The sequence below is a fragment of the Oikopleura dioica genome, chromosome PAR (assembly GCF_907165135.1).
Source record: "Oikopleura dioica chromosome PAR, OKI2018_I68_1.0, whole genome shotgun sequence".
NCBI classification, from domain to species: domain Eukaryota; kingdom Metazoa; phylum Chordata; class Appendicularia; order Copelata; family Oikopleuridae; genus Oikopleura; species Oikopleura dioica.
Window position 1 is genome coordinate 893,044 of NC_137293.1, and position 15,637 is coordinate 908,680.

Below are 15,637 nucleotides of genomic sequence, written 5' to 3' on the forward strand. Positions count from 1 at the left end.
AAAATGAATAATTATAATATATTTAATAGTTGATCGTTCAACAGAAAGAAAAAACTGATAGGCAAAACTCTCTATGGTAAGTGTGAAAGAAGCAGACATAAGAATCGCAGGGCAGTCAGCGGTATTAGAATTAAATTAAAAATAACAAATAATTAGAGTAATTTTCATTCTCAGTTTCATCTCAGCCACTTATTGTTGTGTTGGCCCAATCAGGATAGACGCCAAGGTTGTAAGTTGGATAAGCTATAAAATGGAATTTTCGGGAATCAAGGAAGAGAACGCTTACCTATGATAGGTAGGAAAATCGCCGAGATTGTGACACAAATGATGTTCATCAAGAATCCGGCCCGGACCATGTCAAACGATCGCAAGGCACCGTAACTGAAGGCGATTGCATTTGGCGGCGTCGCGATAGGCAAAAGGAAGGCGAAGGAACATGCCATGGTGGCTGGAATGCAGAGCACGAGGGGATTGAGGTGGATCGCTTGCGCCAGACTCATCAAAATCGGAAGAAAAACCGAGGCGGTTGATGTATTTGAAGTAAAACCGGTGACGAAGGAGATCAACAGTGCGATGGAAAAGGGAAGGATCGAAAACGGCCATTCAGAAACTAACTCTTTTATTCCTTCCCCGAGAATCTGTGACAATCCTGAGCGCTGGCAAGCATCAGCAAGGGCAAAGCCGGCTCCAAGGAGGATGATGACGTCCCAAGCAAGAGTTCGTTGAACTTCTTTCCATTTTAAAATTGGCTCTGCAGCTTTTGGCATTCCTTCTTCATCTTTTTCACAGGGCTTTCCGAGGAGCCAGCGGAAGAAATTCGGCTGTGAAGGGAAGATAAAAAGACTGAAAAACCAGTAGATAGAAGGAGAAAGTAGGGAAGGCATACCTGAAACAGGTCAAAAGAGCTGGAGTAGAGTCCCTTACGTATCCACCATCAAAACCCGCTTCCCATCCAGGCATAAACTTGGGACTTCTCGTAAACCAAAGCACAGCCAGAGCGACAAAATGAATCAATACAACGATTTCGGTGTACTTCATCTTTCCAAGATTCTCATATCGATCGTGAATGTCCTTTACGACTTGTTCATCCTGCGATGTCACTTCGCGCCGTTTGATGTCATTCCACACTTTTTTGATTCCAACGAAGAGGGTCAAAAGCCAAATCCAGCAGAAAATATTGCAAATGATCGAAACGGGAAGAGCGTAGACCATCCAAGTGAGAAAATTGATTTCTTCTCCAGCGGAAGGGTGGTTGAAGACGGTGGAGATTTGGGTTTGGAGGATGAGATTGACGGGTGTGCCGATGAGTGTGCCGATTCCGCCGATGTTGGCGGAGTAGGCGACTGCGAGAAGCATGGCTTTCATGAGCTAGAATTTGAATTTTAGATTCTGTCTTTTTGCGATTGATAAAATGAGGTAAAAAATTGAATTGGTGATTTTTGGTAACCGTCATTGAAAACGAAAAAAAAACTCTAATTTTTCCCGAACGCATTTGGTTTATGGTTTCTTACCAGATCTGGAGATTCCTTCGATTTTCTTTTCTTCTGTTTTCTCGTTCGTGAGACTCGTTTTTCCACCAAAAGATTCTGGTTCGAAGTATCCAACGTCATGGCAGACTCGTTTTGAATCTAAATAACAGTTACTTACAGTCAAAAAATGAAAAATTCACTGCAAAGCGAAGCAAAAATGTACAGTTGCCACCGTAAGTCACCAATGAAATCACCAGCCACTGTAATTGACTGTAAACTTACGATTTGGTCGACTCTACTTGACGGCCTCTTGTCTTCGTTTTTGATTACCTGGTAAGAGTCAGTTAGGGGTGTCTGGGCGTCACTGAAGCCATCCACGTCCTAAAACGCAGCTTGTTAGTTGAGTTAATAGCTTCACAAACTAATTACGAAAAAAATCTCTCTAGTTGATTTGATTAAGAGAAACGCACGAAAAGAACATCTCACACGTCAGTTTTCATTTCAACGCACATTTCCGTTTTCGAATCCAGCCACCGGGTCGACAACGATTCGGGGCACTTGGGTTCCAGATTGACGATTATTCTAAAAGGAAGAAATACAGCTCATAAACAGGCATCAATCAAACCTTTTGTCGCTCTTGCGATTGCTGAACAGATGTCATCGAAGTCATGGGAGAAGCTAATGCTGATGGATTCCGCGAGTATCGCATTTTCTTTTGAATCATGGATCAGCTACTAGTTTAAATTTAAGCTTCAAACCTGGATAAAACCGCCAAATTTAGAAAGATGGATCGACAAGGTCGACTTTTGTGGCCCAGTTTCGTAGGCAGCGGGGTCGAGAGTTACATTAAAGCCTATTCAAGCTCTAGAATTAAGAGATGAACTCCCATCGTAAAAACCATTTTCGGAGTCCCGTGAGAAAAGACTCTTTTCTAGAACAATCCTTGATCCGCCTCAATCTCCGAGCTTTCTTCTTTCACTTCCGAGGAATCTTCTTTGTCCCCAACGATTGTTTTGACTGTAGCGACGGCGATGGGCAACATCATTGCGGTTGTGGCGGTGTTTGAAATCCACATGCTCAAGAAAGCCGTGACAAACATGATTGATCCCATAATTGTGTGAAGTTTTGCGCCAGCGACTTTCAATAAGGTTGAAAAAAAGTCGCTCGAATACGGAAAACTTACAGAGCCCGTTTATCAGTAAAGGAAAAAGCGTGTGTCGTATGTCACACGTGACTTAGCTTAGCAGTTGATTACCCAGTCTTAGATAACGAGCGCTTAAATCACCCTTTCCCTTTCATTACACGCAGGGCGATTCGCAAGTGCAAATTGCACTTTTCAATTGCAATCGCGACGATCAAGCCTCCAAAGAACAGAAAGTTCGTGTCTAAAAATGGCTAAGACGCGCTGGAGGGTTAATTTTCTCACCCTTGAAATAATGGACCGCAACTTCTTTTGCTGGCAAAAGTCCGAAGAGAGGAAATAGAAACATAGGCATCAAGGAAGTTACGGCCAAAGGAGTGACTTCGAATGTCCAGTAGATTGACATGAGAATCAGGCAGAAGAGACATTTGTATGGCTAGGGCAAAAGTTTAAACAGTGGCCTGGGAAAAAGGTCAATAAAGCTCTTTTTTAATTGCGCGTGTTTCTATTTGCGGTCAAATGATGTTTCCCCCTGGGAATGGTCAACTGATGCGAAAGTGAGTGAATACGCAAAAACAAGCGTCAATTAAGCCTCATAAGAAGAATCACGTGCTTCGAATTGAATCGAATTATTGGGAGAATCTGGAGTGTTCCTCTTCCCTTCCAATTATTCTTCAATGCTTGTTTGAACACAAACTTGAGATTCGAAAAATGGGTCTAGGCGAGGGTACTCTAAAGGAAAAACGGCAACGCCCAGGTCCTAGGAAGGGGGAGCACAGGGCCTCGGGCCCAGGGTAAACGCATAGAAACGGGTTGTTGGAAACCACAAAGCATGTTTTCTGGACCTGTCTGGGCTTTTAGAGCTTGATTTTTGAAAAGGGGGCCTGAATATCGAATGCCTGGACACGAGACAGAATTTTGGGAAAAATGCGTTGATGGGTTAAGAAATTAACTCTTCCAATTTTACCTTCTGAATCGCCTCTGTATACGGGAACCCATTTTCAGACAGCTGATAAGAGCCATTTTCGAATTTGATCGCTTTCGATAGACAACTAAGACCGTGCTGAAGCCCTGAGAACTATTTTTATCGAATTGATGATGTCAATCATCTTCATTTTCTCAAATTAATAAAGAACGAAGCTGAGCACTTTCCTTTTGCAGTCAGTCTTGCATTCTTCGGTTACGAGTTTATCCTCGATGTTCAGAAGGGGAAAGATGAGTAAAGGCGTCAAGATTAAAATAATCTTCAAAAAGGTTTAGACATATTTTTCATCTTATGAGAATCGAAAAATTTGGCATACTTTCAAAATAGATTTAATTCCTGGGAAAGAAAACGTATTTTCCAAAGAACGGAAGTACTCATTTTTTTCATTGCAACAATAAAATTGACGCTTGGAAGGGAAATTTTTCCTGAATGAAACTACTGTAACATTTCTTGTTCTATGGATTGTAGGAGGATTTCTCTAGCAGACATCGTGAGTTCAATGGCTGCTCAAGAAACTCATGAATTATTATCAAACCTGAGCGACTTTTGAATCCTTTTTTTTAATATTTCAATCAAGAACGCTATAAAAGTTATTAGCCCGGCTGATTTTCGACCCCCCTGCTGCCACGATTACATAACGCTCTTATGTCTAAACCTTCGCTGAGCCTGATAATTAACGCATATCTTCTTCAGCTTCCATAGTGCGCTTGCCATTCAGCAGCTTCTTTCTTCTCTCCTTTCAAACTAACGCCTCTAACTTCCGTCTTTTCTCGTAAATGTGTTTTTTCTAGAAAAAAAAAATCTCAAAAACTTCTTTGTTGGAAGATTATTAAAATTGAATCTTCTTTGTTAAAAATCGAAAAAAAGAGAGGAGAAAGCTTGACTCGCGGGCGCTAGCGCGGCGATTGGCCAGATCAGCTCCTTAGGCGATGAATACCTTCCCGATTTGAGCATTCATTCTTTTGCTCTCAGAAAATTCCTGCGTCGTTTTGCGTCTTTCGGAACATGTGAGGAAGATGCGATTCATGCTGTGTAAACATAAATGATGCAGTTCTCAGAAGAATATTGAAGCTTTAGTTTCGATCACGTGAGGTGTTGGCAAATGAATAGGAGTCGAGGAATGTTTTGTTGGAGAAATTCATTCAATGTCACTGTCGATTTTTTAACAAAAGAGGGAAGCTAAACATTTGATCTTTGAGCGAAAATTTTTTGAACAAACTCGTGACCTATTTATATCTCCTCAATCATCCTAGAAGCGCCTTGAATAAATCCTGTTACGGATTAACGATAATAAAAAAAAACACGATGCAAGAATTAAACTTTATTCGAGCCGGTTATTAATGATTTTTGAAATGTGTATTTTCAAGCTAGTAAAGTTTTTCAGAGGCAAAAGTCCGCTGGTACTGCCATAAGCACAGGGATGGCATTACTATTATAAGAGCCCTTACTGCTCCAACCAATTATTCCAGTGCCGTCAACTTTATCGCCATCAAGATCAATGCGGTGAATAGGAAAAGTCGGCATTGAGTAATCACCTGTGAAAAGAAACACGGATTCGTTTATGAGAATCGCTGATGCTCCTCTGGTTGCCTGAAAATATTTTAGCTAAAAATCAGTTTTAAGTTCTAGCTACGTATTGAAGGCTTCCAATTATACTCCACTGGTCATCTTTCAAAAGCCATATCTCACTCAGTGTTTTGACCGACCATCCTCCAATAGATAGCAGTGATCCGCTCGGCAATCCTATCAATGAACTCCATCTTATCGGACTAAATGAACATATTTTTATAGATTGGACGAAAGAGGGTTTACATAGGAATATCGGTCAAAGATAGCCAGCCAAATTTCGAGTTGTATGTTTCTACTTTCCCAAATCCACTGGCTTCACTTCCACTCACTGTTGTTGGCTGGCCTCGATACAGTCCAAGCCCACCATAAGCATGATTATATTGAGTTTGATGGGTAAGTACAGATCCTTTTGTGTCAAAAATCTCGCATTTCCTGGAATCATTTTCAGGAAAACAAATGAGCGCTCTCCGTCCATCATCGATTGCCAATGCTGCCGATTGATATGTCATTGGATTGTTAAGACGTGTCGGAAGCTCTATGAATACGCAGCGATAAAGTACCGCAATCTACAAAGCCGATTTTTATATGATCTGCTTGAACAAAAAGCTTACTTTATAATTGTCTGACTCTCCACCAAAAATGAATAGTTGATCTTGAATAAGGGCAAAAGAAGAAAATCTGGTATAATCTTCGGATGGAGCAGTTATTGAGGTACTTCTTGTTGTTGATCCATCTTTGTTAATAATAAAAGAATCGGTGGTCATATAAGGAAGAGATAATATATGGACATCATCCTAAATTTGTAATGATAGAAACTAGGTAGCTCATGGTATGAAAGTACCGATGGGTTCACGATAGTTGTCGTTGTTAAAGTAGAAGTCGTTGTTATAGTTGTGGTCGTTGTTGTTGTTGTTGTTGTTGTTGATGTTGTTGTTGTAGTTGTAGTTGTCGTAGTTGTTGTTGTAGTTGTGGTCGTTGTTGTTGTTGCTGTTGTTGTTGTAGTTGTGGTCGCTGTTGTAGTTGTTGATTTGGGACACCAACCACAAGATGCTCTGCAATAAATATGCATCATCTGGGGGTCTTTGAAACACTCGGCACTTAAAGCCCTACTTGCGCAGGTCTTTAATTTATCAGCACAAGAAGTTATTATTGTCGTTGTTGATTCTGTTGATGAAGTTGTCGTTGTTGATGTCGTTGTTGTTGTAGTTGTTGTGGTTGATATTGAGTTTTCGCAATCGGATCCGAAATAACCGTCCTCACAAGAGCAAAGATAGGAGTCATCTATGATCGAGCAAACACCCCCATTCAAGCAAGGATTACTAGAGCATTGGGTTCTCTCGCAAGTTGGGGTAAAAGCATAATGGCCCGACCTTCATCCGCAAGAGGGCGCGCGGAAAAGAGGTGGAAGAACGGAAAAGAGGTTGAAGAGCGCCTTGAGTATGGCGCCGGAGGAGAGTGCGCAGGGGAGCGCAGATGGAGAACCTCCATGAATTACTCAGCGGGTGGGCAAGTAAGGAAGGGAGCGCGAAGCCGCCTAATCCTAGCGTGAAGTGTGTCAATCTCTGTTCAAACACCGCTATCATTTCTGACTCCGTAGTACCCGCTGTAGGAGCAAAATTTCGTTAGACTGATTTTTCGCGCACATTTTTATGAAATTATAAATAAACTAGAAAAACTTTTCAAAGGTAAAATTTTGCGCTGAATCTAAATATAACGTCGAAAACCCTAAATTTTGATCCAGGACTTGGAGCGTAGCTTTCTCGTTTTGCTCCTGCCCGATGGTGAAAATGGTAGGTTTATGTTTGGATCCCGCATCTTCAGGCTAGGCTCGTCATCCTGTATATCCAGCTTGTTTTCCGTTGGGTTTTCGCGCGGTTTACTGTTTACTGGAAACAGTACTGTACACAGTTTGAATTTCAGACAGTTTTCAGTACAGTAGTAAAAAAACAGGAAACAGTAGGGCTGCACAGTATTTCTGACAGTACAGAATGACGAGCCTAGTCCTCAAGAATACGATCAATTTTGTATTTTAATTCCGTAAAATCTATGTTCTTTGCGCGAAAAGCTTTCTTCTGATATATATATGTCTCATAGAAAGAAGGCCATCACTCCTACTCGCCTCTAGAATTAATACTAACATGGGTAGAACAAAAGTATCCCGTCCGCCCCTGCTGCGCTCACTCCCAGGTGGAAGGCTCGATTATCGTATTTAGGGCTTATCGCCAACTCATCAGTTCTCCCTGGACTCGCAAAGTTCGGAGGATTCTGAGTCCTCCGCGCACCTGGCGCCCTCATGCGGGAGTAGGTCGGGCCATTCTGCTCGACATCCCGCAAGTTGGCCCGGAAAATCCCTCAGCACAATCACAAGTATACGTTGATCCCGAGATCGAGCAGATTCCGTCGTTCTGACAAGGATCGGAAGTGCAAGGGGTGTTTTCACATAGTGTCCCAGAAAAGCCATCATAACAGGAGCATTCGAATCCTTCCCCATCATATTGATCAGCATCGATGGCATCAACATAACACACTCCATTTCCGCATGGATTTCCAAAACACGGCTGACTCTCACAATTGATTCCGATAAAACTTGGGAGGCAGCGGCACGAATAACTACCACCATCGATCGAGCAAATTCCGCCATTGAAACAAGGGTTAACTGTGCAAGGCGTTATTCCGCATGTTTGCCCCATAAAACCTTCCTGACAAACACAGGTGAAGCCGTCGATTTCAGCAAAACAGTTTCCGCCATTTAGACAGGGATTTTCTCTACATGGATCTACGCTTGTTGACCTTGATTCCTTGATCGACACCAAAACAGCCGGTACTATGACAGCGACTGCACCAATTAGGGCGACGAGAATTTGAACAATAGTTGAAGTTTGCATAAAAGGGCTACTTCGGGTTGACGACCTCTCTTTTTCGTCACGGTTTTTAACATTTTTTGACTTTTCTGAATCTTCACTCATTTAAAAAATAAAAGAATTGAGCTTGCCGTCTTGACAGGGTACAGAAGGAAATGACTCAGAGTATCGTGGGGTATTAATTCATTAAAAATAATATAAAAGTATGAATTTTGCCACTCGAGATGTTTTTATAGTTTTGTGCATGATCTCACTGTTTTTTTTGGGAAAATTTTGGATTAGACTTAACCTTACGACAAACCGGAATTTCACCCGCCGACGACAAATGTGCCATATATGTACTTGGACTTTATCGCCATCTTTCGACCAATAGAATGCCCGAAGCCAAACCTTAACCCAAACCAAAACACAAATCGAAACCCAAACTCGAAGATGAACCTAGCCTCGATCTCAGACTAGTTACCAAAAACGAATGAAATAGAAGAAACTGAAGTGATAGAAGAGAGAAAAATGGGCGTTTAGAATTTTTTGTGCCAAATATGGCACATTTGTCGTCGTAACGTTAACAGATTTTGCGATTAATAAAAGATGAGGACGAGAAAATGAAGCAAGAAGACTATTATAGACTTTGGAAAAAACGACATTTCATGATATAAATTATTTCTTATAAATTATTTCCTTATTTCTGATTAGTTTTTTTGACATCGCGTATTACAGTAGATAAACTTAGTCAACTGCAGATTTATTGTGTATAATTTCAGATGCATTGTATGTTGGTTTTTTTTTTGAGATTGAATGATACAATTTTTATTTAAAAATATGTTTTATAATTCGATATTCCACTTCCAGACATAAATGTGCGAAGTTCGTAGTCTACGAATTTGGAGAAAATTTTGAAAACATCCAGGAAAGATAGTCTTTCTTTTCCCATCAATTCATCCTTGTCAAATTTGCCTTGAAATGCTTCTGACAATTCTTCGTGAAATCCCTCTTAATATTTCATGTATGGATTGGTAGCGTCTCTTCAATGATGACTTACGTTCAGAGATAAGCTTCTTTATATCTTCTTTCGACACCGTTTCGTTTTCATCTCCGTGCTTTTCGAAAATTTCTAGAAGTGCCTTGATAAAGACGGTAAGCGCTGGGAAATCTCCTTCTTTTGATGCCATGTTTGCGAAGAAATCGGCTTATCTCGACTCGATAAATTAATTTATAAAATCGAGAGGCAGAGATCAATTAAATAGAAAAATTGCTTCCGGTTTAATCCAAGTACTAGACCGAGGACGTGATGCCAAAAATTTACTGAGAGTACAGTCTTTCCAGTCTATTTTAAAATTCAAAACAACTTCACCTTACTTCAAGCTTCAATAATTGCATATTATTGTAAATTAGCGGAGTTGGACGAATCGAACACTTGATTGTTATTTTATTGAAAAAGCCTAGTTTGAAGTTGAAAGTTAAAACAGGTTTTCACGGTTTCTCAGGCATACATTTTACATGGCTTCGGAAATACCATAACTCAGCTAGCCAGTTTGTGTATTCTTTCGGCGATCCATATTTGCCTCCCGTTCGGCCAAATCTATATTCGTTCCATTCTTCTTTCGGGGTGCAGTTATTCACATGAGTGATCATCGGTTTCTTGCACCAGGCGATTCGCAATTGACCTCTTGCGTCGAAAAAGTATTCTTTGTGGCCTTTGTTGTCGAATTCAGGGTCTAAGGGGTCAAAATATGAGACAAAGCGGAACTTGAATGTTTACCAAAGCGAATTTTTCCAGCTGTTACAGTTCGACCAAGAAAGAAATTATCCATGATGTCGACAATTCTACATTCATCCTCGAAGCCTTCCTAAGCTCAAAAACATACTCTCCAGAAAAAAATATTTGAAGTATAAAATCGAAAAGATTTTTCGTCAAAGTCTGTATTTTGAGCATTTCCTGGTAGTTCAAGATGCTGATAGATCCCCCTGTGAAAGCAAAAGCCGGTCGGGGAGGGTCTGATATTCATGAAATCACTCTTCGCCCAGGGACTCCGTTCATGTTTGTTGAGCGATCCGCCGATAAGATCATAGCCTGTTGTTTCTGCTACGTTAACCATGTAGCGCAAGTCGGTCTGATTCGTGAATTGAAAATCGTCATCGCACCAGAGGAAGAATTGAGTCCTTAAAAATGGCTCTATTTTTCAAAAATCATAAAAATAAATAAAAAAAAACAAACTTTGATTTTTCAATTGAAAAATTTTTGGATATTGAACAAGAACAATCATAAGTTCATGACCCATGAATCATGGGCCATGATCCATGGGAATTTATCTATAGCTTATTTTAACACTAGAATTTACCTCACCTGACTTAGCGCAAGAGCCCTCCCAGCAAACCAGCCTTCCTTCTCCGGCATTCTGTATTGCTTGATCTTTATAATCTCACTCTCCATCTTCCGAAAGTCCTCATCATTGTTGTCGTCCGCGATGATGACAGTTATATTCGGGTAAAAAAGTTCGACGCTTTTCAAAAATCTTCGAAGGCAAGGGTAGCGAAGATAGGTTTTGGTCAGGACAGTTACTCGATCTTCGACGGCATCAGAGGTTCGATGATTGAGAACGGGTAGTTTGCTCCAATGAATTGTAATGGGAAATTCGATGGTGAAGTTTAAATCGCCCTCTACGGTAAATTTGACGATGTCAACTAGTTTTCTTTGTTGATTTCAAAGATGCGATTCTCGAAAATTTTGATCAATAGCATAAAAACTCATGGAAACCAATTCCTAGCGTCGTATTTTGTCGGATGATACCATGCTCCAGCAAGACCAGCATTCATCTCTTCCACCGTCAAGTTTCTTACATCCAAATTTCTTGGCAATTTCGACAACTTGACTTCTCCAAATTTTGCCTCAAACTTTCCCGAGATTCGTATTTCTGGGTCATTTTGGGAGATTATTTTAATCTCCAATTTTGCCGACTCATTTGGTTCGACTTGATATCCACTGGAAACATATTCGACTGGAATTTTGGGTTTGCAAGTTGTTGGAGGAGGTTTGTTTAGTTCGTAGTAAAAGTCTCTTTGAAGGTTCATTCTATTTTCTGGTCAAAAATCGGTATTCTTAATGTAAAAATGGAACCTTAACTTTTCCAAAACTTAATATCTGTCTCATGCTTGCTCTTGAATTCGTCTCTTGTCATAGCTATTAAATCAAACTTTCCACCAAAATTGCAGTCGCAGCTTCTGTTATCATAAAGATTCTCGTAATCGCTCGGCAATTCCCGATCCCAAGCTGTCAAACTCCCGATTCCAACCGATTTATATTCAAGTTTTCGATATATTTCTTCATATTGGACGATTTCTCTTTTCGGCGAAGATTGAATTGTTTCTCCCAAAGTAGGGCTTCCAGCTGAAATTGCGGGAACAACATCATTTGGATATTCAATATCTCTTGAAACAGAAATTGTTCCGTAAAAATATCCAAGCGCAAGAGTTATCAACGGCAAAAATTCTCTGAAGGTCCAGCCCTGAATCGATCTTTTTATTATCGATATGTTTTCTTGCGCATTGTTGGGCATTTTCGAACGAAAGCCGGGTTTTTGTCCAGCGAAGAGTCTAATAGTGAAGTGCGGAAGGTCAATGAATGCATGAAATTTCTGGCGAGATTGCTGATTTGCCACTATGTTCTTGACCTTCAGATTATTACAATTTTCAATTAGGATCTGATCAAGTTCTGCACTCGACTTCTTTTTTTTTTAATTCGAAAATGAACTGTTAAATTTTTTTCAGCTTGAAAAAGGAATTTTATGTTCTGTTTGAATACAAAATACTCGAATTTGGAATCATAAACGAGTTAAATATTAAGATGACCTTGAAAACCGGCACATAGAGCAGCAGTGCATGTTCCATTTTCAATCACATGAAAAAAAAATGATTCTTCTCCAGTTGTTACTTTTTTCTCAAATTTACTCCAGAGCTCATGAAGTTCATCCTCGGCTTATTTTGGAAGAGAAAAGAAATGAAAATCATGCTTTCTTCAATATCTCTGGGTTCGAGAAACGTTGCGCGTGAGTCGTTATTTTTATTATTTTGATTCTTATCATTTTAAAAGCGATGCAGAGCTGCAATCAAAATGCGAGGGTCAATGCCGAGTAGAATTCAATCGGTGCCGTCTTCTTTGTGAGACCGAATATTGCCTGTCGATTTGCGACCGGGAGTATCAAAGTATGGTTCACCGAAATTATTTTTCAAAAAATTGTTAGTTTGCCTCGACAACTGTCCTTGTGGAAAAAATTGCCCGCAGGGATGTGCTGAATGTTTAAATCCAATTTGTCCTCCGGTATCTTTTCCTTGAAAAATCAATTTCATTCTTCTTTGAAGCAAACAACGACTGCACCAAAAATAATGTCAACAACAACATCGAAAGCGGAAACCACTGCAGGCTCGACCTGGAGATGGTCTTTCGTTGCTTGTTTTGTCAGATAGACAAAGCGAAAGACTTTCGTATATTTTGACACCAGAAGGATCCATCGTGGAAAATGTTGCGATCGATACTCCTTCAGAAAGATATCTTGAAAATGTTGGGTTCGGAACATTGAATGGAGAGCATTATATTTTTGGCAGATTGATGAATCTTAGAAAAGTTCATTCACAGAATTTCTGAATAATTATTGATAATTTTTTTCCAAAAAGGTAGCAAAATTAGAAGGCTGCACATTTGCCGAGCAATCTCAGCGGCTTTTATTCGACTTTGATCATAATTACGGGGCTTCGACGACAATCAAAAATGGCGAAAAGAGTGATTAATTGTTGAGATTTAATGTTTTCATTTTATTTTTATAGTATTACTTTGTTTTGGTGGGCCTTACGAGAAAACTTATCAATTTTTCGACGGAGACAATTCTAAAGAAACATTCACAACAACGAATATTCACCAGTAAAAATAATTTAAATTATTGACAAGTAAAAACTTCATCAGTCACGCATGTCTTGCGATTTACAAGAATTATCCTTTCGTAGTCGAAGGCCTTGGTGGCGCAACAGAAATTATGAAAGAAAATGGATGGGAAGCTTCAATTGCGCTCAGTATAAATAATCTTCGATCCAATGTTTGCTTTTCTGTCGATGATGGTGTTATTGCTCTTATGGGCTTTGATAATAATGGCAATGTTAACTCTGATGTTCACTTGCTGAAAGACGACCAATGGAAAATTGTTGGACAAACAATCACGGTTCGTGAGGCACAAAAAAACATTCCATAATAATTTCTAGTACCAAAACGCAGCGTCTGTTTTTAATGCAATTGATCGGTTTTATATCATCAGTGGGGCGACAGTGGGTTCCTCAAAGTTTCTAGGCGTGCAAAAATTCAACTGGAATGGAGATTCAGTGACAGACTCAGAAATCATCCATACTCATCAGGAAACCTTCTTCAGACCAGCTCTTTTTGTCGTCCAAACAAGTTCTTTCTGTGTACTATGACTAATTATTCGACTTTTACAATCTAATTAATATAAGTTTATTCTTTCTTATTTTGTTTGAGAAAAAAATAAGAAAAAGACAAATCATGACAAGTATATACTATTGCACCGATAGTTATCATCTTTTGCTAGATCCCGTGCTGCATTGTCTATGCGACTATCATTTGTTCGTATTTTTGAAATTAAAAGTAATGCTCATAAATAACGAATCCGAATAACAGCTTTCGTTATTTGTGAAAATCTTTTTTCGAGGAAATCCTTGAAATTTATTGCATTTGAAAAGAAAAGAAGAAAAAGTCATATCATGACAGATATCTAAACAGAAATTTACTGGAGGAAGACGTTTCCGGCGTTGAGCTGGAATCGAGCAATCTCGAGCATGGAGCAAGTGTTGAAGTCTCCATCAGTCTGGGCGTTGGCGTAAGCAGCCTGGAGAGCGGCGTAGGTTTGTCCGTCAACGGACCAGCCCCAGTTGCCGAAGGCTTGGATAGCCTGGTTCTTCCATTCGGTGAGCTCAGCACCGGCGAGTTGTCCGTCGCCGTTGTTGTCATAAGCATCGATGACGACTCGGGCATTGGTGGCGGCGAAAGCGCCAATGGCCAGCTTGTACTCGTCAAAGTCCAAAGCGCCATTGGAATCAGTGTCGACGACGTCCCAGTATTTAGAGGCGAAGTTGTAGACGAAGTTCTGGGAGCTCTGGCTCATTCCGACGTATTCGGCGATCTCAGCCGCGCAGACGGTGAGTTCCTGAGCGGAGACGATGCCGTCGTTGCCGCCGCAGTACTGGAAGGAGGGGGTGTAGGCAGCGTCGCCAACGGAGTTGACGGCATCGCGGAAGGCAGCAGGGTTGTTGCTCGCGAAGTCGTAGACGTTGAGGGCCTCGTTCCACCTGAAAAAGATCATCAATATCTTGAATTCGGAAAATCTCGAGTTCTAGAGCTTCAGAGAGCTTGAAACTTACCAGGTGTTGACAGCCCAGTTGAGAGGAGAAGCGGTAGCAGCAGCGACGAGTCCAAAAAGCTTCATTTTTTTCAAATTTTTATTTCGATTTTTTGGAAGATTAAAAGTTCTTCTGATTTTTTCTACCGTAGTCCCTCGATTAAATGCTGCGCTGAAGACACATAAGCAAACAAGCAACAAACAAGGGTCGGCCGTCCGATCAGACGAAATCAACAAGAACTCTGAGAAGAAGTAAATAAGAAAGAGCTGATTTTGATGAAATAGAACAACTTCACAGAAAATTATTCTCGGAGACACCGGGAGAAAAATAGAACCATCAAAAATATGCATCGTGTTGTTTTGACCTTTGAGAGTTTCTGATTTTGAAATCGCTGTTTTTTCCTGAATCGACGTTTTCGACTGTGATCTTAATTTATTTTCATGATTTAAGAATTGCAGAACTCATGGTTTGTTTTAAAAACAATCGGTTCGTAATTCCAAGAGTTATCCGGAAATAAATCGATCACTTCCGAAGCAATTATATTCGTTCCATTCCAAGATAGCTTCTCAATAAACCCGCCTTCTGATTTAAAATCGAAGACCCGAATCAGGGTCTTCGAAGCTAATCAGACCCTGATTCAGGTTTGCTACACAGGTTGCCGAGCCAAGGAAGTCCGATGGCGCCGCTGTAGTTGCTTCAAATGCCATGGTCTACCCCAATTTGTCGCCTCTAGTTATCGAAAGTCGCAAATTTCTCTTCTTGAAAGATGAAAAATCAGTGATTTTAAATCACGAAAAAGAAAATCCTGAGCATTTTAAATTTTGTCTTCTCCGACAAAAAAAGAATCACTCAAACGCTTTGGTACACAAGACCGAGAATCAGTTACTATTCGCAATTTGCGAATTTCGCAAATAACTTATTTGAAATAAGGGGTTTCATATGATAACTCGCATACAAGCAGAGAGCCTTGTTCAAAGTAGTGAAGTAGCTACTCATTTTCACTGTGATCAAACAATTAAAAAATGACGAAAAAACTCCTCGAATCAAATTCAATCGATCTTCATACAGTAGTATTTTGTATATTCCTTCGGCGGGTGAGCGGAAGCTCTTCGATCATAATTAAGGGCATCCGAAGAGAGGTAACAAGATATAAATCCCGGAAGTTCTCACCATCTTGCGCTCTCCCGCTGCGATTTTTCCGGACAGTTTACTTCGA

General features: G+C 40.3%; 4 protein-coding genes across 6 annotated transcripts; all 4 read right to left on the minus strand.

Annotated features, from left to right (window-relative positions):
- Positions 1–4: 4 nt before the first annotated feature.
- Positions 5–4,480, minus strand: LOC145702964 (Na(+)/dicarboxylate cotransporter 3-like). 3 transcript variants are annotated; one of them, XM_081780263.1, is made up of 14 exons: positions 4,256–4,480; positions 3,763–3,854; positions 3,578–3,662; positions 2,896–3,046; positions 2,762–2,854; positions 2,411–2,606; positions 2,228–2,321; positions 2,095–2,181; positions 1,980–2,051; positions 1,752–1,850; positions 1,512–1,628; positions 887–1,368; positions 287–843; positions 5–243 (listed from the first exon to the last, which is right to left on the minus strand). In XM_081780263.1, the coding sequence occupies exons 1-14, from the start codon at positions 4,307–4,309 to the stop codon at positions 182–184; spliced, it is 2,241 nt and encodes a 746-aa protein (XP_081636389.1). In that variant the 5' UTR covers positions 4,310–4,480; the 3' UTR covers positions 5–181. The 3 variants fall into 3 exon arrangements, with proteins under 3 accessions (XP_081636389.1, XP_081636391.1, XP_081636392.1); XM_081780265.1 differs by having other exon boundaries at positions 1,800–1,850; positions 4,256–4,479; XM_081780266.1 differs by lacking the exon at positions 1,752–1,850 and having other exon boundaries at positions 4,256–4,479.
- Positions 4,481–5,403: 923 nt separating this feature from the next.
- LOC145701030 (uncharacterized) lies at positions 5,404–7,854 on the minus strand. Its single transcript, XM_081778260.1, has 4 exons — positions 7,538–7,854; positions 6,006–6,534; positions 5,776–5,958; positions 5,404–5,730 (listed from the first exon to the last, which is right to left on the minus strand). The coding sequence occupies exons 1-4, from the start codon at positions 7,852–7,854 to the stop codon at positions 5,404–5,406; spliced, it is 1,356 nt and encodes a 451-aa protein (XP_081634386.1).
- A 1,619-nt stretch (positions 7,855–9,473) lies between these two features.
- Positions 9,474–9,864, minus strand: LOC145704096 (beta-1,4 N-acetylgalactosaminyltransferase 1-like). The gene is made up of 2 exons (XM_081781531.1): positions 9,785–9,864; positions 9,474–9,740 (listed from the first exon to the last, which is right to left on the minus strand). Exons 1-2 carry the CDS (start codon positions 9,834–9,836, stop codon positions 9,496–9,498), a joined length of 297 nt encoding a protein of 98 aa, XP_081637657.1. The 5' UTR covers positions 9,837–9,864; the 3' UTR covers positions 9,474–9,495.
- A 3,869-nt stretch (positions 9,865–13,733) lies between these two features.
- On the minus strand, positions 13,734–14,558 carry LOC145704244 (uncharacterized). The gene is made up of 2 exons (XM_081781689.1): positions 14,443–14,558; positions 13,734–14,370 (listed from the first exon to the last, which is right to left on the minus strand). Exons 1-2 carry the CDS (start codon positions 14,505–14,507, stop codon positions 13,809–13,811), a joined length of 627 nt encoding a protein of 208 aa, XP_081637815.1. The 5' UTR covers positions 14,508–14,558; the 3' UTR covers positions 13,734–13,808.
- Between the last annotated feature and the right edge of the window lie 1,079 nt (positions 14,559–15,637).